The sequence below is a fragment of the Muscardinus avellanarius genome (genome assembly GCF_963383645.1).
Source record: "Muscardinus avellanarius genome assembly, chromosome: 16".
NCBI classification, from domain to species: Eukaryota; Metazoa; Chordata; class Mammalia; order Rodentia; family Gliridae; genus Muscardinus; species Muscardinus avellanarius.
In genome coordinates this window covers 13,147,096-13,173,337 of record NC_137802.1, presented here as the reverse complement: position 1 = coordinate 13,173,337, position 26,242 = coordinate 13,147,096, and the positions used below count along the sequence as shown (strand labels likewise).

The 26,242-nt window shown below is 46.7% G+C and overlaps 1 protein-coding gene across 1 annotated transcript in view; it reads right to left on the bottom strand.

Annotated features, from left to right (window-relative positions):
• The window catches only part of LOC308275584 (myosin-13), a gene marked incomplete at both ends in the record, with an annotated part of 161,596 nt that overhangs the window by 121,970 nt on the left and 13,384 nt on the right, over nucleotides 1–26,242 (bottom strand). The window contains 16 exons of the mRNA XM_080713946.1: nucleotides 204–330; nucleotides 4,684–5,073; nucleotides 6,165–6,255; nucleotides 6,371–6,516; nucleotides 7,797–7,973; nucleotides 10,339–10,581; nucleotides 12,365–12,620; nucleotides 14,033–14,169; nucleotides 15,305–15,428; nucleotides 16,233–16,350; nucleotides 18,817–18,904; nucleotides 19,001–19,074; nucleotides 21,926–22,235; nucleotides 23,664–23,834; nucleotides 23,928–24,077; nucleotides 25,289–25,407. Of these exons, the coding sequence (XP_080570072.1) occupies nucleotides 204–330; nucleotides 4,684–5,073; nucleotides 6,165–6,255; nucleotides 6,371–6,516; nucleotides 7,797–7,973; nucleotides 10,339–10,581; nucleotides 12,365–12,620; nucleotides 14,033–14,169; nucleotides 15,305–15,428; nucleotides 16,233–16,350; nucleotides 18,817–18,904; nucleotides 19,001–19,074; nucleotides 21,926–22,235; nucleotides 23,664–23,834; nucleotides 23,928–24,077; nucleotides 25,289–25,407 (2,721 nt within the window). The remainder of the gene's footprint in view (nucleotides 1–203; nucleotides 331–4,683; nucleotides 5,074–6,164; nucleotides 6,256–6,370; nucleotides 6,517–7,796; nucleotides 7,974–10,338; nucleotides 10,582–12,364; nucleotides 12,621–14,032; nucleotides 14,170–15,304; nucleotides 15,429–16,232; nucleotides 16,351–18,816; nucleotides 18,905–19,000; nucleotides 19,075–21,925; nucleotides 22,236–23,663; nucleotides 23,835–23,927; nucleotides 24,078–25,288; nucleotides 25,408–26,242) is intronic.

The window sequence follows — 26,242 nt, the reverse complement described above, 5'->3', positions numbered from 1 at the left end:
AAGAAGAAGAAGAAGAAGAAGAAGAAGAAGAAGAAGAAGAAGAAGAAGAAGAAGAAGAAGAAGAAGAAGAAGAAGAAGAAGAGGAGGAAGAGGAGGAGGAGGAGGAGGGAGGAAGGGGAGGGGGAAGGGAAAGGGGAAGGGGAAGGAGGGCTGGTCACCCTCCCCCAGGGCCCCACCAGACCCCAGAGGCTGCCCCTTCTCACCGTTCTGGGTCTGCAGTCTTGCCTTCTGCATGTTCAGATCATGGATTAACTGGGTCTGTTGATCATCCTTGGCTTTGATTTCATTAAATTGGTCTTCCACAGTTCGGCACATTCTTTCTATGTTACTCTTAAAAATAAAATGTCTACATAAGCTGGGCATAGTGGCGCATGCCTGTAATCCCCAGTACTTGGGGGGTGAGATAAGAGGATTTCAGGTTCAAGGACCGCCTTGGCAATTAGCAAGATCCTATTTCAAAATAAAGTAGGGATTGGGGTATAGCTGGGGAGTAGAATGCCCCTGGATTCAATCCCAGGAACACACACACACACACACACACACACACACACACACAGGAAAATGGGGTTTTGGTATTCAGTGTTTAACTGAAAAGTTTGATAGATTGACCTTTTTGTTAGGGAAAATAAAATATGAAACATATAAAGGTTTCATAAAAATCATAATCACTTCGGATTTGCCTTACTTTTACTTATGATTGCTGCTTCCTCACCAATAGCTTAGAACAACAGCTTTTGGGAGGCAAGTATTTAGGAATTTGTAAACAAACTTCTAAGAAGACACTACTCAAAGAAATCCTAGGGCCCTTCTAGGAATTCAAGTATTTCTCTTGCCAGCTAAATAATATTTGTAAGTGATATAATGTGATGGTTCTAAGCATTTCATTTAATAATACAAATGGTTCTCTGTGGTGCAGGAAATACAGAAGGACTCACCTTGCAACCTCTGGATGGACTATATTTTTGTAAAGTTTGTTCAGAAACTTTGTGTATGCTGTGAGCTGTTTTATTTCTCCTCCCGCCCCACAAAATAGAAAATAAAATGAGCATATGCTTTTTGTTAGCCTGGGAATCATGAGCTGGCAGAAGAAGAGACAGGGATATTGCGTCTAAAGTGGGCCCTCAGCTGGGCATGGTGGCACATGCTTGTAATCCCAGCATTTGGGAGGCTGAGACAGGAGGATTGTGGTTTGCAGACAGCCTCAGCTACTTAGTGAGGCCCTCTGCAACTCAGTGAGACCCTGTTTCAAAATAAAGAATAAAGAATAGGGTTGGGGGTGCAGCTCGGAGATAGAATGACCCTGGGTTCCATCCCCAGTACTTAAAAATAAATAAATAAATAAATAAATAAATAAATAAATAAATAAGGCCATCAAGGAAGTCAGCATCTCTTTGAGCTGACAATATAAAATAGGAAAGAATTCCAGCAGGGGGAGTTGAAGAGAAGGTTAACTCACAAAGAGAAAAGCCAAAGAATACAATAACTTAAAAAAATAATAAAGCAGCCGGGTGTGGTGGTGCACACACACTTGTCATCCCCACGCTTGGGAGGCAGAGACAGGAGGATCGCGCAGGTTCGAAGCCAGCAGTGCTGGCTTAAGAGACCCTGTTTCCAAATAAAAATATAAAATAGGTCTGGGAATGTAGCCCAGAGAAGGATTTCCAGGAATCCCAGTGCCACCAAAAAATAAAATAAAATAAAAATAAAGCAGGAAGATGTGTTCCTTCCACCAAATTTGAATAAACAGAGAGCAGAAAGCAATTCTCAGGTAGGAGGGCTGTAAGAGATGGGGGCTGGTGGTAGGCAACATTTGGCCTGGCTTGGGGCGGGGGAGAGAATGTGAGCCGGTGTGCTGCAGTCAGAAGCTAGGCTAGAAGTGCGATGGTGCAGATGTGGTTTGTTTTCTCGAACATTCTTGAATGTGGAGAAAGCTTGGTCCCCTGTGTGGTGGGATTGAGAGGTGGTGGGACCTTTAAGAGGCAGGGCCTAGTGGGAGGTAGTCAGTTAAGGAGGTAGTCATTAGGTCATGGAGGTACCATCCTCAGAAGGGATTTAATGCTATTATTGTGAGATTAGTTCCCATAAGAAGGGGTTACTATAGGGGAGCCTAGCACCACCCCTGAACCTCTCATCTGCACAAGTGCCCCTCACCATGCTAATGTGTGTCCCACCACTGTGATGCCACTCACTATGGGGTTCTTACCAGAGCTGAGAAGATGCCAGTACCATGCCCTTGAGCCTCTGGAACTGTGAAATAGATAAACCTCTTTTCTTTGTTACGTATACAGCCTCAGGTATTTTGTTACAGCGATGGAAAACTAGCAAAGATGGGAATTGAGGAAGAAACCAAGAAAAATCTCAGGAGATTGTAAATCAGACCTTGATCAAGAGGCTCCAGCGAGACCATTCTCCTTTGAACTATCTCCCATTTCTCTTCCCAACAGACACCCTGATCTTCTGGGAATTCCTGTCCATAGCCCCCACATCTGGGGTTATTGCTGCTTCTTCCAGCCTAGCCAAACAGCCCTTAGTGTAGCTCAATGTATCCTGGAAAGTGTGTGTGTGTGTGTTTCTAGGGATTAAACCCAGAAGGATTCTGCTTCTGAGCTATATCCCCTGCCTATTTATTCAATTAATTAATTTATTTTTGAAACAAGGCCTTGCTAGTTTGCTGAGAATCTCGCTTCATTGCTAGGACTGTGCTTGAATCTGTGATCCTCTGGTCTCTGCCTCCCAAATACTGGGATTATAAGCGTGTACCACCACACCCAGCTCAGGCAGAATATGTTTTGAGATAGGCATTTGTTGTAAATAGCCTAAAGAAGCATCAGAAGGAAAGTACCTGAGTCTTCTTGGCCTCAGTCATCTGTGGCCGATTTCCCCCAGTCTATGTAAATATTAAATTTCATAGCAGTTTTCATAATGTTGCATATACAATTGTCCCTCAATATCCTCAGTTCCACATCCTCAGATTCAACCAGCCATAACTCAAAAATAATTTTAAAATAACTCATCTGCACTGAACATGTACAGACCATTCTTTCTAATTATCCCCTGAACATTGTAACAAATGGTGTATATAGCATTTGCATTGTATTAGGTATTGTAAGTAATCTAGAGATGATTTAAAGTAGAAAGAAATGTGTGCCTCAGATATAAGTCAATACTATGCCATTCTTATCTAAGGGACTTAAGCTATGGATTTGGGCTCCATGGGGGTCTTGGAAGTAATCCACACTGATACTGAAGGTCAACTCTAATTGCTTTTCCCTTAGGGAGCCCAACTGAACACACGGAGACCTTGGTCTTGGACATCCTAGCCTCAAGAATGGCTGTAGATGTCTTTTGTTTATAAATGACTCAGTCTATGGTCTTTTGTTACAGTAGCCTCAATGGATAAGTCACACGAGATGAAGAATTTGGAGCAGGCAGATGTGGGAGCAAGGGTTTCCATGCAGAATGCACAGAGAATTTGTAGACATTAAACTGCCTGAGCTCGGGGCCTCCAAGGCCGGTATTGGAGCCTGCCGAGGGGTGAGGCCAGTGCCGGGGCCAGCAAGGCTGGGATTGGGGCCTGCCATGAGGCATGGCCGGTGCTGGGGCCTCCAAGGCCGGAATTGAAGCCTGCCGAGGGGTAAGGCCAGTGCTGGCAGTGAGGTCGAGATTGGGGCCTGCCGTGGGGAAAGGTCGGTGCTGGAGCCTTGGAGGCTGGAATCAGAGCCTGCTGAGGGGTGAGGCTGGTGCCAGGGCCAGCTAGGCCAAGATTGGGGCCTGCCATGAGGCATGGCTGGTGCTGGGGCCTCCAAGGCCGGGATTGGAGCCTGCCTTGTGGCAAGGCCAGTCCTGGGGCCAGCAAGGCCAGGATTGGTGCCTGCCATGTGGTGAGGCCGTAGCTGGAGCCAATGAGTCCGGGACAGGAGCTTGCCTTAAAGAAATGCTTGTGCTGGGGCCTCCTAGGCCAGGATGGAGCCTGCCATGAGGCAAGGCCAGTACTGGAGCCAGCGAGGCCAGGATTAGAGTCTGCCGGGTGGCCAGGCCAGTGCTGGTACCTTCAAGAGTGGGATCAGAACTTGCAATGCGGCATACACAGAGAGATATCACAGAAAACAACAACAAAATAAATCAGATGTTTTCCCTAATATGCAAAAAGTAGGAAGAAATAGGCGATAGGAGGAAATCTGATTGAAGAAGGGGCCCTATGGAGGAGCAATTAAGGTGACCAATCAGAGAGCATGGGATGGGGGAAGGTGGAATCTCTTTACAACACATGGTGTATGTAAACAAATATATCAAAGTTAATCACTAAATCAAGTGTGGGATTGAGGGGGGGAGGGGTGGGATGGGACCTTGGAAACCCTCACAAGTCTTGTATTCTATTGTGATGTTTGACTACAACACACCAATATATATATTGGTGGTACTGGGGTTCCTGGAAGCCCTTCTACCTCCGGGCTACACTCCCAGACCTATTTTATATATTTTATTTGGAAACAGGGTCTCTTAAGCCAGTGCGGCTGGCTTCAAACCTGCGCCATCCTCCTGTCTCCGCCTCCCAAGCGTGGGGATTACAAGCGTGCACCACCACGCCCGGCTAAAAATATATTTTAAAAAACTGCCCGAGCTCATGGGGCAGGAGGACTTAGCTGCCTTACGTCTGCCGAACCCAGAAGGGTCAGTGGATACCTTCGACTTGGAGACTGTCTCGATGTTGCTGGCCATGTCGTCGATCTCCATCTTCAGCTCGCTCTTCTCCTTCTCCAGCTTCTGCTTGACGCGCTGCAGGTTGTCGATCTGCTCCCCCAGCTCTGCCACAGTGTCCGCGTGCTTCTTCCTGAGCGTGGCCGCCGTGGCCTCGTGCTGCAGCGTGGCCTCCTCCAGGTCCCGGCGCAGTTTCTGGAACTCCGCCTCGCGCTTCTTGTTCAGCTCCACCTGGGCAGAAGTGGCCCCGCTGGCTTCTTCCAGCCGCTCGCTGATCTCCTCCAGTTCCCGGGAGAGGTCGGAGCGCTGCTTCTCTACCTTGGCCCTGGAGGCCCGCTCCGCCTCCATCTCCTCCTCCAGCTCTTCTGTGCGGGCCTAAAAAGGAGTCAGGGATGCTGTTGGAGGGAGGGAACAACCCACTGTAGAAGGGGCCACTGGGTGGCGAGGAATTTGTAGGCAGGCAGCACAAAGTTAAGAATACATTATTTATAACACTGAGTTAGTGGGAGGGAAGAGAACCGGGAAGCAACCTAAGTGTCCATTAATGGGGGAATGGACCAACCAAGTGTGATGGAGACTTGCTCTAGAAATCCACGAAGCAATTAGATGCTGATCCGTGTCTACCATGGATAGCGCTGCAGAGTATGTTGATAAATAAAACAGGCAGCTTGCAGAGTGATATTCTTAGCGTGAAAATATTTATGCTAAAATTACCAAAAAAAAACAAGAACAAATTTGTGCATGTATATACTCTCTATATTTTCTCTGGGGCATTAATGTGCACATCAGTACAGAGCATACCAGCCAACTAGATGCATATCTAACTGAAAATGGTGGCTTTTCAGCAAAGACTAGGAGGGCACTGGGCTTAGGGACAGTGGTCAATGTACCTTTGTCAATAATATTTAACCTTCTTGGGAATATTTTAATTATTCTAGGAAAACATGTTTGTTACTTAGAAAGTTAAACATTGCCGGGCATGGTGGCGCACGCTTGTAATCCCCGTGCTTGGGAGGCAGAGACAGGAGGATCGCGCAGGTTCAAAGCCAGCCTCGGCTGTTTTAAGAGACCCCGTTTCCAAATAAAAAATATAAAATAGGTCTGGGAGTGTAGCCCGGGGGTAGAAGGGTTTCCAGGAACCCCAGTACCTCCAATAAATAAATAAATAAAAAGAAAGTTAAACATTAACTTTAAAAGTCCAGATGTGGTACAACACTCCTATAGTTAGTACCAGCTACTGGAGAGGCTGAGGCAGGAGGATGGCTTGAGCCCGTGATTTTGAGACCAGCCTGGACGACATAGCAAGACTCCATCTCAAAAGATAATAGAGGAAAGAATAAGGCATTCTTTCTAGCTCCAACAGAAGGAAGAAAAGAAGCTTTAAGAACCAACGAGGGGCCGGGGGAGAGCAAGCAGGGGTACTTGTAGAGGGGTTTCCATAACTGGAAGGTTTTTAACACTTCTACCTGTAACTCCTTTATCTTCTTTTGTAGTTGCAAACTGTGAGCTTGTTCGTCTTCGATTTTGGTTTGCAACTGACTGATTTCAAACTCCTTCCTGCAGATAGATTAAAAAATATATAAAAAATAAAAGAACACGTAAGGCCAGTCATTGAAGGGCGGAGGAGTTGGCTTTCAGGCTCAAAAGGAGAGGTAGAGAAGGAGACATCTACTTCTGCAGTTTCTCTTCCATCTGCTGCTTGTCATTTTCCAGATCCATGATGGACTCCTGCGCCATTTTCAGGTCTCCTTCCAGCTTCCTCTTTGCTCTTTCCAGGTCTGCCCGCAGCTTCTTCTCTTGTTCTAGGCTGCCCTCGAGCTGGGAGACATGGCGGAAAGTGTGGGAATCTGCTAGAACCCAAGGAGCTTGGCCCCGCCAGCCATCGGAGCCACGCTCCTGGCTTCCTGGATCAGGAAGCACCGTGGGTGCAGGCTGGAAACCTCTAGTCTTGGAAGGAAGCAAGGCCTCCCCTGCCTCCCCCTCTTCACTCCTTAACAAAGGGAACCCCCAGAGGCCAGACCCCTGGGGGACATCCCCTGCCTCCTTTGGTCAGTTCTCACTTGGCCTGCCCCAGCCTGGTCATCTGTAGGAGTGTGACAAAGGTGTGTTGTGTGTCTTGGCCAGACAAGAGCAAGTGGTGCTTCCTCGGGCATCTTCTCCTCCGCACATACTATGCAACCCTGGGGAGATTTCTGCGAGGGATTTGTATTTGTATCTGTGCGCATGTGCGTGCAAGGAAAGGAGGAAGGAGGAGCAGCCCTACTCTGGCCTCAGACGACTCAAGGAGACCTATTAAAGTGCTAGCCATGATAGCGGATAAATCAGAATACTTCAACCCTAGATTTTTACATCCAGAACAATAAGGTACTGATGGGGTAAAAGTGTAATTTCCGTGGCCACAAGTGGAATGTGTGTGTGTGTGTGTGTGTGTGTGTGTGTGTGTATAGACATGTGTGTGGACACACTTGGGATGGAACCCAGGGCCTCTTGCATGCTATTTAAGAGCTCTACCAACTAAGCTACATCTTCAGCTGGAAATAGCTTTATTTTGTGGGTGAGTAATAGGGATTGAAGCCAGGAGCATTCTACCTCTGAATTACACCCCCAGCCCTTTTTTTTTTTTTAATTTTGAAATGAGATCTCGCCAAGTTGCTGAGGGCCTCGCTAAATTGCCGAGGCTGGCCGCAAACCTGCAACCATCCTGTCTCAGCCTCCCAAGTACTGGGATTACAGGTGTGGGTCACCGCACCTAGCCAGTGAAAATAGTGTTTGATAATGTTAGAGAAGGATTGAAGAAATGGATGCTAATGATATATTAGCAGCTGGTGTGTTTGCTGAAAACTTTCTCTGTGCTGAGCTTTCTACAGAAACTGTCCAAGGGGGGGTTATCTGTGTTCCCGTTTCATAAGGTGGAAGCAGGACTTTGGGGAGATTAAGGGACCCGCTCATTGCCCCACACTGGTTTGGGTGAGGCTGAGGCTGAGATCTGGACTTGAGGCTGAGTTCCAGAACCGGGACTCTCGAATCCTGCATCCCTTCCAGCTTCCCTCCCTCCCGCCAAGGGACACAAAGCACAGCAGGCGAGCCAGCACCCTCACATCATCTGTCTGCTGTTCCAGCTTGATGTTGACTTTGATGAGACCGTTGACTTTATCTTCTTCAACCTGCAGGTCATCCAGCGTTTGCTGATGGGCTTCCTGGAGAGATTTCTTTTCTTTGGTCAACTTGGAAATGTTTTCTTCGAGAGCTGTCATTTCTTCAGACAGATTCTTCACCTATAGAATACCAGCAGCAATGTAATGTTGAAAGGATTGAACCAGACGCTTCCACCAGTAAAAACTATTGCTGCCTCCCTCCCTCCCTCCCTCCCTCTCTCTCTCTCTCTCTCTCTCTCTCTCTCTCTCTCTCTCTCTCTCTCTCTCTCTCTCACACACACACACACACACACACACACACACACACTTGCTACTTTGCCTCCTGGAATGGACAGCCTCTCGGGTATTTATTTATTTAGAGATGAGGGTCTTTCTGCGTTGCCCAGGCTGGTATTGAACTCAGGGGCTCAAAGTGATTCTCCTGCTTCAGCCTCCCCAGGAGCTGAGATAGAGGGAGGAATGCACCACTGCACCCAGTTAGTTCTTGTAGTACTGGAGATGGAACCCAGAGGCATTCTGCTTCTGAGCTTCACTCCCCGCCCTATTTTATTTTTTATCTTGAAACAGGGTCTTGTGAAATTACTGGGCGCTGGCCTTAAGCCTCTGATTCTCCTGTCTCAGCCTCTCAAGTACTGGGATTACAGGCGTGCACCACCATGCTGGGTTTAGCCTCTAAGTTCTTGGTCTTCCTAATTGGTTTATCATCATGTCTTAAATTCTCCCATTGGGATTATTCCTTCAAAGAGTCCATTATATTTCACAAGGAAAGGTGATGTTAAAATGCAAATATACTGCCTCTATAGGGTAATACAGCCATTTGTATTCACTCACAATACAATTGCAGTGATGCATTAGGTTGGCCGATGGGGATTTAGGATGAGGCAGGGACGGGGAGGAGAGGCATGAGATGCCGTGCAAGAAACTCCAGAGGGGAGTCCTTGTCATCACAGCACGGGACTGGGCCGCCAAGCACGGAGCTCTGAGGCATCAAATGGAGCCCTTATCCCCATTCAAGTCTTCTGATTCCATGGTTGCCAATTCCTGAGCCATGAGATGAATCTGGCTGCAGATATCTTTTCTTTAAGTTAGAGTTTTAGAAATATTAGGAATATTAAAAAGTAAGAGAGAGAGAGGGAGAGAGAGAAGAGAAGGAGGAGGAGGAGGATAAAGGAGAAAGAAGAAGGAGGAGGAGGAGGAGGAGGAGGAGGAGGAGGAGGAGGAAGAGAAGCAGAAGCAGAAGCAGAAGCAGAAGCAGAAGAAGAAGAAGAAGAAGAAGAAGAAGAAGAAGAAGAAGAAGAAGAAAAGAAGGAGGAGGAGGAGAAGGAGGAGGAGGAGGAGGAAGAGGAGGAGGAGGAGAGAGAAGAGAGAAGAGGGAAAGAGAGAGTGGAGGATTTTCATCAAATCTGAGTTTCTGTCTTTCTGGCTTCTCATGGAAATCCAGAAGCTCTGGCAATGCTGGGTTGATATCACCACTAGACAGTGGTGGGCAGAGCTGAGCCCAGGCAGCCTTCAGACAGGGTTCTCCACAATCCTCAGCCCTCCCTGTCCTCTATTTCCACTACTCCAAGTTGTCCAACAGTGCCTGAGTGTCAGCTGTCATTGTTGCCTTACTCTGGGCAGGGTGGGCATCCCTTCCCCTGCCGCATGGGCAGCTATTAGGATGTGAGGCATGTCATGTGTCTTGACACATCTTTGCTAAATGCCTATCACTGTACTGTGTGCTGGTACTTCACTGTCTTACTCCCCCCCCCCCTTGGGTGCTTAACATCCATCTCGGCTGTCCTGTGTGCACAAGTCTATTAAAGGCTGCATGGTGATCCCTGGTGTGCATCCGCCATGTTTAACCTCTCCACCCACTGTGGTGAGCCCTGAGACTTCTTCCAGTGTTTCCTCACAAGCAATGCTAGTGCAAACAACTCTGCCCACATCTCGTTATTGACTGGTGAGAGAATTCCTTGTTCTACACACCTAAGAATCAGAATGGAGGAGTTGCAGAGTATGTGGCTTCTTGATTGGAGTAATTAATAACAAAAGACCTTCCCAAAGGCCATACTTATTGTGCCATATTATTGGCACCCCCGCCAATAATCCATGAGGGTCCATGTACCCCTTCTCCCTGCCGATCCTTGGCATTACCCAGTTTTCTGACTCCTTCATGCCCTGAATGGCCATGTACACCTTCTCTCCACTGATCCTTGGCATTACCCAGTTTTCTGCCTCCTTCATGCCCTGAATGGCTCCTTGGTAATTTCTGTTTGCTATGAGAAGCCAAGACAAATATGAAACAATTCTTCCTCTTCTGGAAATGCCAGGGAGAGCTAAGGAGAACCCGCAGGCTAGAGAAGAGCTGAGAGACCTACTCCCCTTCAGTTGAGCCTGCCTCTCATTTGCAGGCTGTGCTGGCTCTGTGGGCACCTGGCTAACCGTCCTCATCCTTAGAGAGCTAGCGTGAGGATCGGTGGAGAGGCCAGCTTGTTGGGCTGACCTTATTCTCCGTGGTGTGCTTCTCCTTCTCCACTTTGGTCAGCGTCAGCTCCAGGTCGTCAATGTCTCTTTTGAGAGAGGAGCATTTGTCCTCCAGATTCCTCTTCTTGGCCACCAGCTCCGAATTAGTTTCCTCCTCCTCTTCCAGTCTCTCGGTCAGCTCTTTGACCTTGGCTTCCAGTTGGATCTTGCTTTTGATGAGGCCCTCACAACGTTCTTCAGCGTCCATCAGATTTTCTGTTTCCTGAAAGTACCAGGTCATTGCAAGTTTTCACCTCTGTACTTAGATCAGGGTTTATTCATATTTTTTTTCATATTCTCTCTCTCTCTCTCTCTCTCTCTCTCTCTCTCTCTCTCTCTCTCTCTCTCTCCCTCCCTCCCTCTCTCCCTCCCTACCTCCCTCCTTCCCTCCCCTCCTTCTCCTCCTCTATCTCCCACCAAAGGCATCACTCATTTAAGAAGAAATTCACAGAAAGTAATTTCAAGCAAAGGAGTTCATAGATGGGATTACAAGTCCATTTTGTAGAATAACGCCTCCACAAATTGGCCAAATTTGAATGCCTGTTCAACCCGTTCTTCCTGGCACCACCAGTTGGAAAATGACCCATCTACTCTGTTATACCAAGCTGACTAGTATCTTCAAAACAGTGCTATCTTTTTACTTCCAGTAAAATAGTACTATCCCTGTGTTCAGGGCTGCGCCTCCTCCAGCCACAGTATGGAGAATTAAAAACATATAAGAAGCAGTGACTTGATAAGCCCATGTCCTAGAAGACTCTAGTGAATCTCTTCAACAGACACAAACCAGCTAACTCTGTTCATAGACCTAATCAGCTTGAATCTATCTTCCCATACAAGAGTATTTTCAGAACTAGACACACATTTCAGGAAAATGGATGGAAAGAGGCAAAAATAAGAACTAAATTTTAGTGCCCATCTATAGACCTATGTATAGGTTAATTACATGTATTAACCTATGGGATTCCTTATCAGCATAAGAAGTGGGTCTATTGCTATGCCCATTTTACAGATGAACAAACCAAGGCAGGGGGAAGAGAAGTAACTTGTCTGGGATCACACCACTTAGACGTGGAAGCTCTGGTCTGCACACCCGGGTGTGCGTTTCCTCGGTTATTCTCTTGCCCACTCTCCCCGGGGAGGTGCTTCTAAAAACCGCACTCTAATGACTGGGAAAGTGGAAGGGGGTGTGGAAAATGCTTGATGAAGAGGTCAAAAGGCAAAGAAAGTATCTGGGGGTTTGCTAAAGAGGAAAACAAAATTATGAATGCCTAAACTCTGGGAAATAAAACAATTGTACAGCCAGCGTGTTGAACAAAGCAGATGCTTTCATTTCTTTTCTATTCCTTTTATTAAAAATGCATCCCAGCCGGGCGTGGTGGCGCACGCTTGTAATCCCCGCACTTGGGAGGCAGAGACAGGAGGATCGCGCAGGTTCGAAGCCAGCCGCGCGCTCTGGTTTAGGAGACCCTGTTTCCAAATAAAATTGTAAAAAATAGGTCTGGGAGTGTAGCCCGGAGAAAGAAGGGCTTCCAGGAACCCCAGTACCACAAAAAAAAATGCATCCCATAAAACGTTGAGGATAATCATGTCATTGAAACTTATGCATACAAAATTACTCTTTCTGTTTTGAATTTTTCAGTTTTAATGATTTTATTGGAACGATTTTTAAAAGACCTAGCTAGGGTGCTCCTGACAGCTTCTTATGAACACACACACACACACACACACACACACACACACACACACACACACCTCATACCTACAGAAACATGTGCATAACTCTGCTATGGGAGACAGGGAGACATCAGAGACAGCCAAAGTTCACTTTGAAGACTTGTTTTCTGGTCAGACCTCCTTGCCCTCCGAGGGTGGTGCTGCGATACCTGACATGACCACTGGATGGCACCACTGTCTCTTGAATTGACACCTTATTGGGGGCCTCCAAGTTCCTTCTCTTGCTCTGTTTTGGGGCCTGTGTTTTGCATTCCTGGATACCAGGTACTTACAGACTGGACCTGCAATTGGAGGTCATTCTTCTCCTGCAACAGGGAGACCATTTTCTCCTCCAGCTCCTTCCGGCGAGCTTCGGATCTGGCCAGCTCTTCCTTGGCCTTCTCGAAGTCCTCCTTCATGGTGGCCATCTCCTTCTCCGCCTCGGCACTCTTGAGCAGGGGCTTGATCTTGAAGAACAGGTTCATCCAGGGCCAGTGCTTGACGTTCATGAAAGAGCGAATGTTGTACTGGATGCAGAAGATGGAGTCCCTGTACATCAATTGGACTCAAGATTAATCGACCACAGTAAGGCTCAGCCTCTGTCTCTTACCCTCCTATGTTCCCAAGAGGCCCCAGAATCTCCCTTCTTCTTGGTGGAATGGGAAGAAGGGACAGGCAAGCTTTGCCTGCGGGTCCCCTCTGTCTGCGGATGTGTTGGTGTCAGCCATGACCTGTTTTCGGTCACCTCCAGTCCCTTGGATCCATTTTCCTATGTGGCAGAATCGCTCACACTTTTGATGACCCTGGCTTCACAGTCACAGACCCCACGGGCACCTGAGAACTTAATTCTCTTTCCCTTAAGCTGGTCTTTTCATTGGAATTTTTAAATTTCCGTGCTGTCTTCCACTTGCTCCGTCAAGCTAGATGCCTTGAGAGCATCACTAATGCCCGGTGGGGTCCACTATGGCACTGACAATATTAAAGCTATACAGGGCATCAGGGGATCTGGGAGAATACGCTTCTACCCAATTCTGTTCTCCCCGAAACCCCCACATGGCTGGGTGCCGAGGAACACCCTTGTAATCCAGTACTTGGGAGGCTGAGACAGGAGGGTCGCAGATTCGCGGCCAGCCTCAGCAACTTGTGAGGTTCTCCGCAACTTAGTGAGACCCTATTTCAAAATAAAATAATAAAATAGTCCTGGGGGTGTAGCTCAAGGTAGAACATCCCTGGAGTTCTACCCCAGCACCACAAAATAAATAAGTAAATAAGTTAATTAATTAATTAACAATTAATTAAACTGTTCATCAGGGTTGCTATTCCTTCCCATCAATTATTCAAGCAATAAGACTTGTAAATATTCCTCTATTCCATGTTCTCCTCTCCTACTCATCAACTAGATCCTAATTCGTATCCCTGTCATCTCTTATGTGGACTTCTGCTGCGGCCTGGTCTAGCTGCCTCTCTTCACTTTGGGTTCACTCTCTTCCTAGCTGCCAGAGTGGACCAATGCCAATGCTCATCTCCTTAACCATCATCCAGGGCTCCTCCATCACCCAGAGGATACAGGCAGAGCCCTTGAACCTGATGCCCGGGGACCTCCACTTCCTGCCCCTGGTTCTGTGCTCCAGTGACCTGCTTCCCAGACCATTCTTTTGCAGGTGATGTGATGCTGAGGGCTTGTTCATAATGGGTCCCGTTCCCCAGCCTGTCAGTCTAACATTGCGTTTGTCTCGGGTGTAAAACCCGTCATGCACGTGTCTGTGTTCCACTCTTCTGTGAGCCGATTGGAGACTGGACTCATGTGTGTATCCCCAGAGCCCAGCAGAGACTCACTGCTCAGCAAATGTTGGTCAAATGAATGAATCAACAAAGAGTAGATGAGACTAAACACAGGAAGTGGCCCTGGGCTGCTTGGTAGAGAGGGTAGGGGAAGGTAGCGGGAGAAGAACCTGCCTCACCTCCGCTCCATCATCTTCTTGAACTCCACCCGCATCAGGTAACCCCTGCACACAGCCTGCGTGCGCGTCATCAACGTCACCAGCTTCTCGTCTCTCATCTCCTCCAAAAGTCCCAGGAGCCCAGCTTTGAAAAACACCTGCATTAAAAGACAGATGAGCCTTGTTTCGTTTTCAGCAGGGAGGCTCTTGAGGGAGCCTGGTTCTGCCCGACCTCAACCCTCCACCGTCAGCGTGCTGGGCTGGAACCCTCAGCAGCTGAGCTCCCAGGACCTAGTTCCTGTAGTTGTGGGCTCTCTTGGGCAGAGAGGTGGCCTGTTCCAAAGTAGGCAGCAGGTTCACCATCCCACATAGGCCAGTTAGGACAGCTCAAACAAACAAGATGCATCGAGATGAATCCAGAAAATAACCATAGAGCAACTGTGCCCAGATTAGCAGGAAGTCGAAGATGCTGCCTCCCCCTTCCTCCTCCTTCTCCTCTTCCTCCTCCTCCTTCTCTTTCTCCTTCTCCTCTTCCTCCTCCTCCTCTTTCTCCATCTCCTCCCTCTTTTCCTCCCTCCTCCTCCTCCTCCTCCTCCTCCTCCTCTTTCTCCTTCTCCTCCTTCTCCTCCTCTTCCTCCTCCTTCTCCTTCTCCCCCTCCTCCTCCTCCTCCTCTTCTTCCTCCTTATGCTTCTCCTCCTCCTTGTTCTGTTCCGTCTCTCTCTCTCTCTCTCTCTCTCTCTCTCTCTCTCTCTCTCTCTCCATCCAGGAAGGCTGGTTCTGGGGACCCCAGCCTGCCCCTTTCCAGGAGATAGAGCAGCTTTGGAGTGAGGCCAGGATTGGAATCTGACCTCTCTATTCATGTGACCTTGAGCACCGACCTTGCCCCCTTGGAGACTCCATTTCCCTGCCCTTCCCAGAACCCAGTGTGGCAGGCAAGCACCATCCTCTCACTGTTCCCCCACCTCACTGGTTACTGGAAGGAGTCAAGGACATGCGGAGGGAGGTTTTCACAGGCCTCACCTGGGCTCAATAGCTGGTATCCATAGTATTGGTTATGATTACCGTGATCTTAGCGCCCAGTGCACCCTGCTTGGGCTTCTAATCTAAGCATCTTTCTGCTAAAAGGCCAACATGGAGACACGGCGCTCGGTACCTGGCCAGAGCCTCTCTCTCTGGCTATGGACCTGGGATGGTTTGTTGGCTGGAAGAGGACTCTTCCCTGGCACCGGCTCTCAGGCAGCCGGCACCTCGGATCTCGTGGGGGAACCCTCCCCAGTCCTGCCAGCTCTCACCTTGGTGTGGCCAAACCGGTACTGCTCCCGGTCCACGTCGATGGAGCTCAAGAGCTTCTCAGAAGCGTTTTTGCTGTCGATGAACTGCCCTTCTGGGATGGCGCTGGCATTGAGGATCCGGTACCTGAGGAGAGGGGACAGCGTTTCCTGAGTCGATACAACCTCCCAGAACGACCTGGTACCTGAGACCAGGCATTCTAGAATCTTCTTCTATTCCAGCCTGAGAAGAAAGTAGGGTACTGTCCAGCTGGTCTGGGAGGGGGCGATATTGAGGGGTAGATTCTAGGCCAGGTGACTGATAGAAAGAGAAAAATAAGAAGAGAAGGAAGCCCAGCCACTGTGCATGTGACTGGAATTTGGCTTTCAAAGGAAATTGTTCTTATTTGCTTTAAGAAAGCACTGAAATCAACTATGACCTGCAGACCTCGGATCTCCTACTTCTTCGAGAGGGTCCTCTCTCCTGCTCCACCCTGGAGGCCTAGACTGCTGGACCCAGATGTTATCTTGAGAGGAGACATTTGTCAAGGTCTGGGGATGTTTTTTGATTGTCACAGTTTGGGGGATGACAGGTTTGTCTTGCTACCAGCATCTTTGGGCAGAGACCAGGGATGTTGCTAAGACTGTAAAATGCACAGGATAGCACCCACACAAAGGGCCCTCTGGCCCTCAATGTCTATAGTATAGAGCTTGAGGCATCACGGTCTAGAGTCCCGGCCAGGCTAGAGGGCTTGGGCTCTGGCCTTGGGACCATTTTTTGCTGGCTCAGCACTCACTTTGGGCAGGAGGATCATCCCCCTTAGCAACAGCTGAAGTCCACAAAATCTCTGAGAGGCTTGTGAGCTCAACAGCCACCCAGCCCAAGGAGCGTCTTTAGGGAGAGCACAAGGTGTCCTCAGAAGGAGACAAACGCAAGGACAAGGTAACCTACCGCTGTTTGAAGTCAGCATAGAGGATCCGGCTGGGGAATCCTTTCCTGCAAATCCGGATGCCCTCCAGGACGCCGTTACAGCGCAGCTGGTGCATCACCAAGTAGTGGTCCATCACACCTGGAGAGAGAGGGTCCGGGGGCCTTCATGCTGATGCTCTGAAGCACCTTGAGCCATTCCAAAACGCCCGGACTTGAGCAGGAAGGGTTAGTGCTAGCTCTAAGACAGGGGACAGGAGTGGAGGCAGCTGGAACATGCCTATGAATTCCAGAGAATACAATCCCAGTATCCGAGGGTGACTTTAGCATTTATAATCCTGGGAATAAGACCCAAACTTTTTAGTGTTACCTATGATAACCTATGATACATAGCTACAGTGTACCAATAAAAATATTAGAAAACAAACAAAAAACACATAATATTTGACTTTAGAACCTAAATTCCACAGAAAATGTAATTCTAAGTAGAGTAGACCTGGTTATTGGGGGCAGTTAGTTTCTGGTTGCATGTACTACTATTACTAATCAACTAGACAACATTTGTTGAGAGTTCACGATGTGCTTGACCCAGTTTTAAGTGTTTTCCTTGCACTTGCTCATTTAATCCTCATAACAATTCTCTAAAGTGGGATAAATGGCTTACTGTTGACAAACTGAGTCAGTCGCCACTTTATAAGCACTTATTAAAGAAAGAAAGAAAGTTATTCCCACTTATGAACCGCAAACCTCCTGTCTCAGCCTCCCGAATGCTGAGATTACCAGCTCACATCACTACTCCTGACTCTATAATATTCTTAAAGGGCTCTGTTTGCCCCCTTTATCGTAAAGTTAAGAATTATTGCACGTGGTGGCGCACGCTTGTAATCCCAGTATTGGGAGGCTGAGACAGAAAGATCCAGGTTTACAGACAGCTTCAGCTACTTAGTGAGGCCCTCTGCAACTTAGTTGCCAGAAACCAATTGTTAATCAGACAAGAAAGCAGAGACAGAGAAAGCTTAAGTACTTGGCTTGGGGTCACATGGTGAGGGGAGCTGAGATTTTTTTCTGGACAATCTGGTGCCTCTGTTCACTTGCAATGCAGCAAGCTCAGTATTTAATCATGAGTCAGGAGTCCAGGGCTTGGCATAGAACACTTTTTTTTTTTTTTTTTACGGTACCAGGGATGGAATCCAGGGGCATTCTACCTCCGAGTTATACCCCCAGCCCTATTTTTTATTCTTTATTTTGAAACAGGGTCTCGCTGAATTGCAGAGGGCCTCACTAAGTAACTGAGGCTGTCTGCAAACCGCGATCCTCCTGTCTCAGCCTCCCAAGTGCTGGGATTACAAGCGTGTGCGCCACCACGCCCGGCTGCACAGAATATATTTGCTGTAAGTGCCCTTGAGTCATGGTTCTGTGTGACTGTTTATTCTGCTTGTGACAAATGATCCTGCCAAACATCTATACTCTAAGCACATGTGTGAATCAGAAATAAGGCAGTTAAAAGTCTATTTTAATGCATGATGTATTATATAGATCTGATTCTCCGTTCTCTGATTCTCAGTTCTGTCATCTGTAAAATGGAGATAATCACACATATCTTGCAGGATGAGAGATCATCTAATAGGGTGAGTAACATACACTATAGATGAACACAGTTGCCACTGGCGCTGGAATAATGATTCTTTTCTTTTTCTGTTTCTTTTCTTCTTTTCTTTTTTCTTTCTTTTTTTTTTTTTTTTTTTGCAGAACTATGGGTTGAACTCAGGGGCATTCTACCTTCGAGCTACATCCCCAGACCTATTTTTTATTGTTAACTTTGAAGCAGGGTCTCACTAAGTTGCAGAGGGCCTCACTAAGTAGCTGAGGCTGTCTGTAAACCTGGATCTTTCTGTCTCAGCCTCCCAATACTGGGATTACAAGCGTGCGCCACCACGTGCAATAATTCTTAACTTTACGATAAAGGAGGCAAACAGAGCCCTTTAAGAATATTATAGAGTCAGGAGTAGTGATGTGAGCTGGTAATCTCAGCATTCGGGAGGCTGAGACAGGAGGTTTGCGGTTCATAGCAAGCCTCAGCTACTTATGAGGCCTTTTGCAACTCAGTGAGACCCTGTTTCAAAATAAAGAATAAAAAATAGGGCTGGGGGTGTCGCTCGGAGGTAGAATGCCCCTGGGTTCCATCCTTAGTACTGAGAAAAAAAATAGAATCTTTGAAAGCGGTGGAATCTTATGAATGTATCTATACAGATACACACAATATTTTGGATATGATTTCATGGTAGGTGTGCCAGATAAAATACAGGATGCCTGACTGAATTTGAATTCAGATCTAGAGTGAATAATTTTTAATATGAGTATCTCCCAAGCTTGGCATGGGTGATAGTTATCTGTAGCCATTTTCTCTTGTCTATCGGAAATGGAAATTCAACATGGCATCTGGTATTTGTATTTGCTAAGCCTGGCAGCTCTATTTAACAGACTACTTTGAGAAGTGGTAAGAGCCCAGCCCTTTTCCCGCATGCATGCACAGGACTTTGCATACATCTCAGGGAGTCCAGTGCTCTACATAATGGCGAGACGGGGGGGGGGGGTGGTTCTTACTCACCGGGAGTCTTGGTCTCATTGGGAATGAGACATCGTACAAAATGAGGGTGCGTGCTCCTTAAGTTGGTCATCAACTTGTTTAAGTTTTCCTGGGACACAAACCGAAACAAGCGTGGTTAGCTCAGAGCACGCCATGTTGCTGGGCAGAAAAGACAACCGCAGGTGTGCGCTGCCCAACTACGAACCCTGAACACGGCCGACACGGTCTGGAAGGAGGAGCCCTTCTTCTTCCCGCCCTTCTTGCTTCCCCCGGCATCGCCTGCAGATAGACACGGAGAGTTGTCAGATGCATTCCGGAGGACATGCAGTGGCGGCTCTAAACCACCTCTTCCAAGCCGAGGAGTGGTCGTTTGGAGTTTCTTTTGACATAAGAGATGCAAAGTTTTGTTTGTCTGATTTTGGGGGGTGTGCTGGGGATCGAACCCAGGGGCACTCTACCTCTGAGCTACACCCCCAGCCCTCTTTTATTTTTTACTTTGAAACAGGATTTCGCTAGGTTACCAAGAATCTTGCTAAGTTGCTGAGGCTGGTCTCGAACCCACACTGCTCCTGCCTCAGCCTCCCAAATACTGGGATTACAGATGTGCGTCACCACACCTATCTAGTCTGTTTTTAAAATGCCCCCAAAGGACTACCCAGACTTGAGAATACCCAACTTCATCACTGTGTTAATGGAGTGGGGTGTGGGTGGCATTCATTTATTTGTTTACTTATTTTTGGGGGAATATTGGGGATTGAATCCAGGGACATTTTACCTCTGAGCACAAGTGTGCACCACCACACCCAGCTTCTGTTTATCTCTTAATGAGGATGTAACTGAAAGTAATAAAACTGAATTTTCTTAAGAATATTGTACAAAGTTTTTAAATTTTCTTTTCTGAAAGTAACAGCCAAATTTTTGCTCTCTCAGTTTGGAGTTTGTGATATAGTTGGCCTACTTTTTTCTGAATGGTTTGCTTCCATATTGGGCCTCTAATATTTAATTGCAATTCAGCCTTGGAAAAACGTTAGGTCTCACTCTACCCCCATACTCCTTTATGGTCAGCCTCCGTGTCCGTGGGCCTCGTGGGAAAGCAGACTTGAACTGGGGAGGGGAGGCAGAAAAGTCGTGTCCCTGGAGCCACATTCTCATTGGGTCTTCTGTCTGTCATCACTAAACAAGGTTATGTAATACAGCTACAAAGATCCCCTGGCTGGTTTCAAAGAAAATAATGCTTATCATTCAACTTTCAACTTGTACCCATTTACTGCATTCTTATGCCTGAATGGACATTGATTTTGTAAAAAGATCGAATTATATACTGAATGCTATATTGCATATGTCTAAAAAGTAAAAACATTAATGTAATAAATTTATGTGTTTAAAGTAGTCCACCCACTAAGTGCTGTGTGTATGTCTGTTCCGTTACTCTGAACCTCATTAAGACACAGAATCACAAGGCACCAGTAAAGACAGAATAATACAGTCCATCCTTTTCAACTCTATTTTGGAAATTATTTAGAACATAAATGTCATGGTAACCTTCAAAAGTGATATTAGCTCCTGCAGCACTTTGGGAGGTTTCAGCAGCCTCACAAACAAGCATAGTTACCATACGCCCATACTATCCATGGCAACCCCTAGGTATATGCTCAAGAGAACTGACAACATATATCCACAAAAAGCATGTCAACAAATGCTTATAGTTCCAAGAAGTCCACCCATACGTCCATCAACCGATGAGTAGACGGACAAAAGATGGTAGACTCATACAATGGAACATTACTTGCTGGTAGAAAAGAATGGGGTACTGATATATGCAACAGCACAGACAATTTTTGAAAACATCAGCTTGAGTAAAAGAAGCCAGACACATGTGGACATAGAGCACATGATTCCATTTGTAACAGATCTCCAGAATAGGCACATCCATAGAGGCAGATTAGGGGCTGCCAGGGGCTGGGGACAGGAAAGGGACTGGTTTCTCATATATTACAGGAATGATAAAAATGTGTGTGTGTGTGTGTGTGTGTGTGTGTGTGTGTGTGTGTGTGTGTGTGTGTGTTTTACTGGGAATTGAACCTGGGGCACTCTACTTTTGAGCTATACCCCAGCCCTGTTTTATTTTTATTTTTTTGAAACAAGGTCTCACTAAATTGTTGAGTCTGTCCTAGAACTGTGATTCTCCTGTCTTAGCTCGCAAGTACTAGGACTACAGACATATGCCACCATGCCTGGCTAAAAATGTTCTTAAATTGAGATGGTGCTGGTAGCTGTACAACATTGTGAATATACTAAACACCATGAAAAATTTTTTTTAATATTTTTGTGGTACTGGGGATGGAACTCAGGGGCATTCTACCTTCAAGCTACACCCCAGCCCTATTATTTATTTACTTATTTATTTATATATTGGTACTAGGGATGGAACCTAGGTGCATTGTACCTTCGAGATACACCCCCAGCCCTAGTTTTTAATCTTTTTATTTTTGAAACAGGGTCTGAGTTGTGAAGGGCCTCACTAAGTAGCTGAGGCTGGCCATGAACTGCCATCCTCCTGTCTCAGCCTCCTGAATGCTGGGATTCCAAGCATGCATCACCATGCCTGGCTCTCATGGAAAATCCTAAAGGGTAAATTTTATTGTATGCAAATTATACCTTGCTGGGCGTGGTGGCACACGCTTGTAATCCCAGCATTTGGGAGGCTGAGACCAGAGGATCGTGGTTTGCAGACAGCCTCAGTTACTTTAGTGAGGCCCTTTGCAACTCAGTGAGACCCTGTTTCAAAATAAAGAATAAAATAGGGCTGGGGGTATAACCTGAAGGTAGAATGCCCCTGGATTCCATCCCCAGACCCACGCACACACAAAAATTATACCTTAATAGAAAACAATTAAACAATGTGGTAATGGTTACTTTGCCAAAGAGAGGTCCGGTTGGCCTCCACAGACCTCTAACTCAAGGAAGAAGAGGAAAAGGAGAAGAGCAAACAAAAATGGAAGACAGAGGCCAACAGAGAAATCAAGCTCCACCTGAAGCTCAGGTTTGACAACTGGCTCAGTGAACAGCTCTGAGACAGGAGTAATAATTACACAGAGCTTTCCACAGGAGAGAAAAGGTAAATTTTCACCTGCTTCTGCGCCAGCATAGTTGGAAAAGAGGAAGGACAGCAGCTTCAGTGAAGACTTCTGGTAGAGCCCGACCACGGTCTCATTCAGGGGGTCCTTGTTCTTGTCCAGCCAGCCAGCGATGTTGTAGTCCACGGTGCCCGCGTAGTGCACCAGGGAGAAGTGGGCCTCGGCCTTGCCTTTGGCAGGCTTGGGCTTCTGGAAGTTGTTGCACTTGCCCAGGTGCTGTTCATACAGCTTGTTCTTGAAGGAGGTGTCTGTGGCCTTGGGGAACATGCACTCCTCCTCCAGGATGGAGAAGATGCCCAGGGGCTGGAAGGAGGATAACAGAGTCTATGCCTCTTATGTTTAAGAAAACAGGCCATCCCGTTGTATGGTTTGGCAAAGCCAAGACGATTTCTTTGGTGCTGTCACTCGGATACTGGAGTACTGGAATAAAACTCTGTGAGAGCAAAGCTCCTGACATGTTTAGTGTAATGTCAGAGTAGTGACTGACATAGAGAACGTGTGCAATGAATATTTTATGAATAAAAGACCTTGGGATAAAATTTTCTATAATCAAATGTAGCTCTCACTTTTTTTTTTTTTTCGGGTCTGGGATGGAACCCAGGGGCATTTGACCTCTGAGCTACATCCCTGCCCTATATTTTATTCTTTACTTTGAAACAGGGTCTCACTAAGTTACAGAGGGCCTCACTAAATAGCTGAGGCTGTCCTCTAAACACGATCCTCCTGTCTCAGCCTCCCGAATGCTGAGAGTACAAGCATGTGCCACCATGCCTGGCTTGTAGCTCACTTTTAGCAATAAATAGATTTTTTAAAAAAATCTAAGCTTACACATATAGCCATAAAGTTCAATAACATCTGATTTATCATTCCTACTTAGGAAGATATACTTATTCCAACATGACTAGTTTTCAGAATGTTATAAGAAGTCCTATTTTTGAAAAAAAGTTAATGTCAGCCAGGCATGGTGGCGCACACTTGTAATCCCAGTATTCGGGAGGCTGAGATAGGAGGATTGCTGTTTGCAGACAGCCTCATCTACTTAGTGAGATCCTCTGCAACTCAGTGAGATCCTGTTTCAAAATAAAGAATAAAGATTAGGGCAGGGGATGTAGCTCGGAAGTCGAATGCCCCTGGGTTCCATCACCAGACCCACCAAAAAAAAAAAAAAAGTTAATGTCTGCTGGGCATGGTGGTGCACACCTATAATCCCAAGGCTTGGGAGGCTGAGACAGGAGGATCACAGGTTTGATGCTAGCCACAGCAACTTAGTGAGACCCTGTTTCCAAAATAAAAAAATAAAATAGGACTGAGGGTGTAGCACAGGGGTAGAATACCCTGGGTTCAACCCTCAGCACTACACACTCACACACTCAAAAAGTTAATGTCATCCCTGTTTTTATAGAGATGCCCCACCAAGAACTCTGCTGTGCCTGGTCCCTCCTCTCTGAGTCTTTGGTAAAGTCAAATGGGTAAAAAATGGCAGGAGGATTCCACTCTCATTGTTGGGGATAACTGAGCCCTTTGGATCTTAATCAGTGACACACCTCTTTAGATTTGGGTGTTTTCTGCTCATTTACTCTCTCCACAGCTGGGGCTTCAGCTATCTGAAGGCTCACGGCCTTAGGGAATGGGGTGAGAGAGAGATGCAATCTGTGAGCAGAGAAGGAGCTGAATACCAAGGCGAGGGTCCCCCTAAGGAGGAGCTATACCTGGGGAGCAGCATTTCTCTACCTTCTCGATGAGCTCGATGCAGGCGGCCAGGTCCATGCCGAAGTCGATGAACTCCCACTCGATGCCTTCCTTCTTGTACTCCTCCTGCTCCAGCACGAACATGTGGTGGTTGAAAAACTGTTGCAGTTTCTCGTTGGTGAAGTTGATGCACAGCTGCTCCAGGCTGTTGAACTGGGGGTTTCCAATATTCATGAGTTGAAAAATCTACTGGAAACTCAGCCGAACAAGTACAAAGTAGACCAGTCTTCTGCCCACAAAACTCACATCAAAGATCTCGAAGCCGGCGATGTCCAAGACCCCGATGAAGTACTGCCTGGGCTGCTTGGTGTCCAGCTGCTGGTTGATGCGGGTGACCATCCACAGGAACATCTTCTCGTAGATGGCTTTGGCCAGGGCGCCCACCGAGTTGGTCACCTTGAAGAAGGACCATCGACTCAATACTCAAATTAGTATTTTTATGATTACATTAAGTGGGAACCTTGGACATTGACATCATGAAGACCCAAAGCAATTGAAAGTTGGCAATTTGCACTGTTCAACATAACAATAAATATTTCTTGAGACACATGCTCGGCTCATGATGTTCCTCTTTCTCTGAGAATTATCCCACTTTCAAAGATAGTTTTCTAACCACCAAAGGAACTGGGACCTGCTTCCGATCCTGAAAGCTAACAGATGGCCTGTTTCAAAGCTGACATGTTCCCTCCCCCTTTCCTTTCTTCCTGGTTAACAAAGAACATTATCTTACCCATTTAATGATGGAAAGGGAACCTGGTGACTGTGGATCTAAATGAGGACTGACTCAGAGAAGATTTAAACATAAACTGTGCCCCTTCTCATAAACACACCAACGTGACCCTGGCCTGAGAATCCAAAAAAGAATCAACTCAAAGAAGACTTCGACATGAATTGCACCTCACTGACAGGAGGACACCAGAAAGACCCAGAAGAACTGACTCTTAACAGGAAACTTGATTCCTTTGTTTAGAGAGAGTCCGGGACCTGTTTCTGAACTCATAGGTTCACTGGTTTCTCCAATTTGCTAGCAAATCCATAAATAAATTTCCTTTTCCTTCTCCCCTAAGGCTTGTCCCCATTATTTGATTTGGCAAATTGGAGCAGATGCTGCTAACAGTAACAGGTATAACACAGAACTCCAGGCCCTGATAAGATTTAATCGAGCCACAGGTAGACCCTTGATCCAGATTTGGTGAATGGGAGTGTCTCCTAAGAAAAGTTGGAATTGGGATCTAGAGACACTGGTTTCTATCTCAGGCTGCCAGTAGAAAACACAAGGATGTAAATTGAGAGGTATGAGGGTTTTATGCGCCAGAGAGGCAGAGAAAGCTTATCTGCCTAAGTAAAGATACAAGAGAAAACAGATGGGCCCCATGGAGCTCCAGTAAAGGAGTGAGAAAGAGGCTGTCCAGCCCCAGAGGGCTCTGCGACTCCAGGTTCCAGGACCCCTGGTACCCAGTGGGTGATTCTTGATTTACTCCTGAGGCCTAAGAATGGATTCCCCTGTAGTGCCAAAGCCAGTTTCTATGTATGGCTGAAGGAGCCATAAGATGATAATCACAATAGCAAGCTACCTTAATCGACTGGATTCAGAGCATCTCTGTTACCTGCTGGACATTCTGCCCCTTGGTGACATACTCATTTCCAACCTTCACCCTCGGGCAGCACAGGCCTTTCAGCATCTCTGCAGAGTTCAGGCCCATCAAGTATCCGGCTTTGTCGGCCACTGAAGGAAGATGAGAAATGGAGTCATGCAAAAGCAACAGCTGCTCAAATGTCTGATTGGGCTCTGGCTCCTCCCACATCTTTTTTTTCTATGAATCTTTTTGATGAATTTATGTATCCGAGGTCTGGATTTGTCCACTGAAGTTTGAACCCATAGTCCAGAGGCCTTTGGGTCTTAAGAACTTCCCAATTTCCTCTTAGATGCAACCTTTAATAGCAACAGACTGGCAGGAGCACTCACCTATAATCTCAGTACTTAGAAGGCTAAGGCAGGAGGATCGCAGGTTCAAGGCCAGCCTCAGCAACTTAACGAGACCCTGTTTCAAAATAAAAAGGGCTGAGGATATAGCTCAGAGGTATAATGCCCCTGGATTCAATCCCTAGTTGCTTTCCCACCTCCAATTAATAATAGTTATTATTATTAATTATTAATAATTTATTAATATTATTATTATTAGGGATGTCTCTTGTTACCACCCTTTTTTCAAGGAATTTGTATGATGCAGTGTGAGAGTTAAGAGTTTCAATGACTAGGACACGTGGGAGGTGAATCCTGTCCCTGGTCAGTCCTCCCACTTTCCTTGGCTGGACTCCCATGCCTCTGAAGAGAGAAGGCAGAGGGTGATGGTGGATCAGGCAGATGAGAGCTCAGGAGAAGAAGATTTGTCAACCAGTCTTCCATTCAGAGCCAAGTTTAACAGAAGTCAGGGTGAGGATGAGAAGAAATATTTGGCCCCCACTTTATCAAAGGCCTCAGTTTAGGCCCAAATGATTATGACAGTATTCTGAACATTACTAATGATAGCCACAGAAAGTAACTTAACGATAGCCTCTTA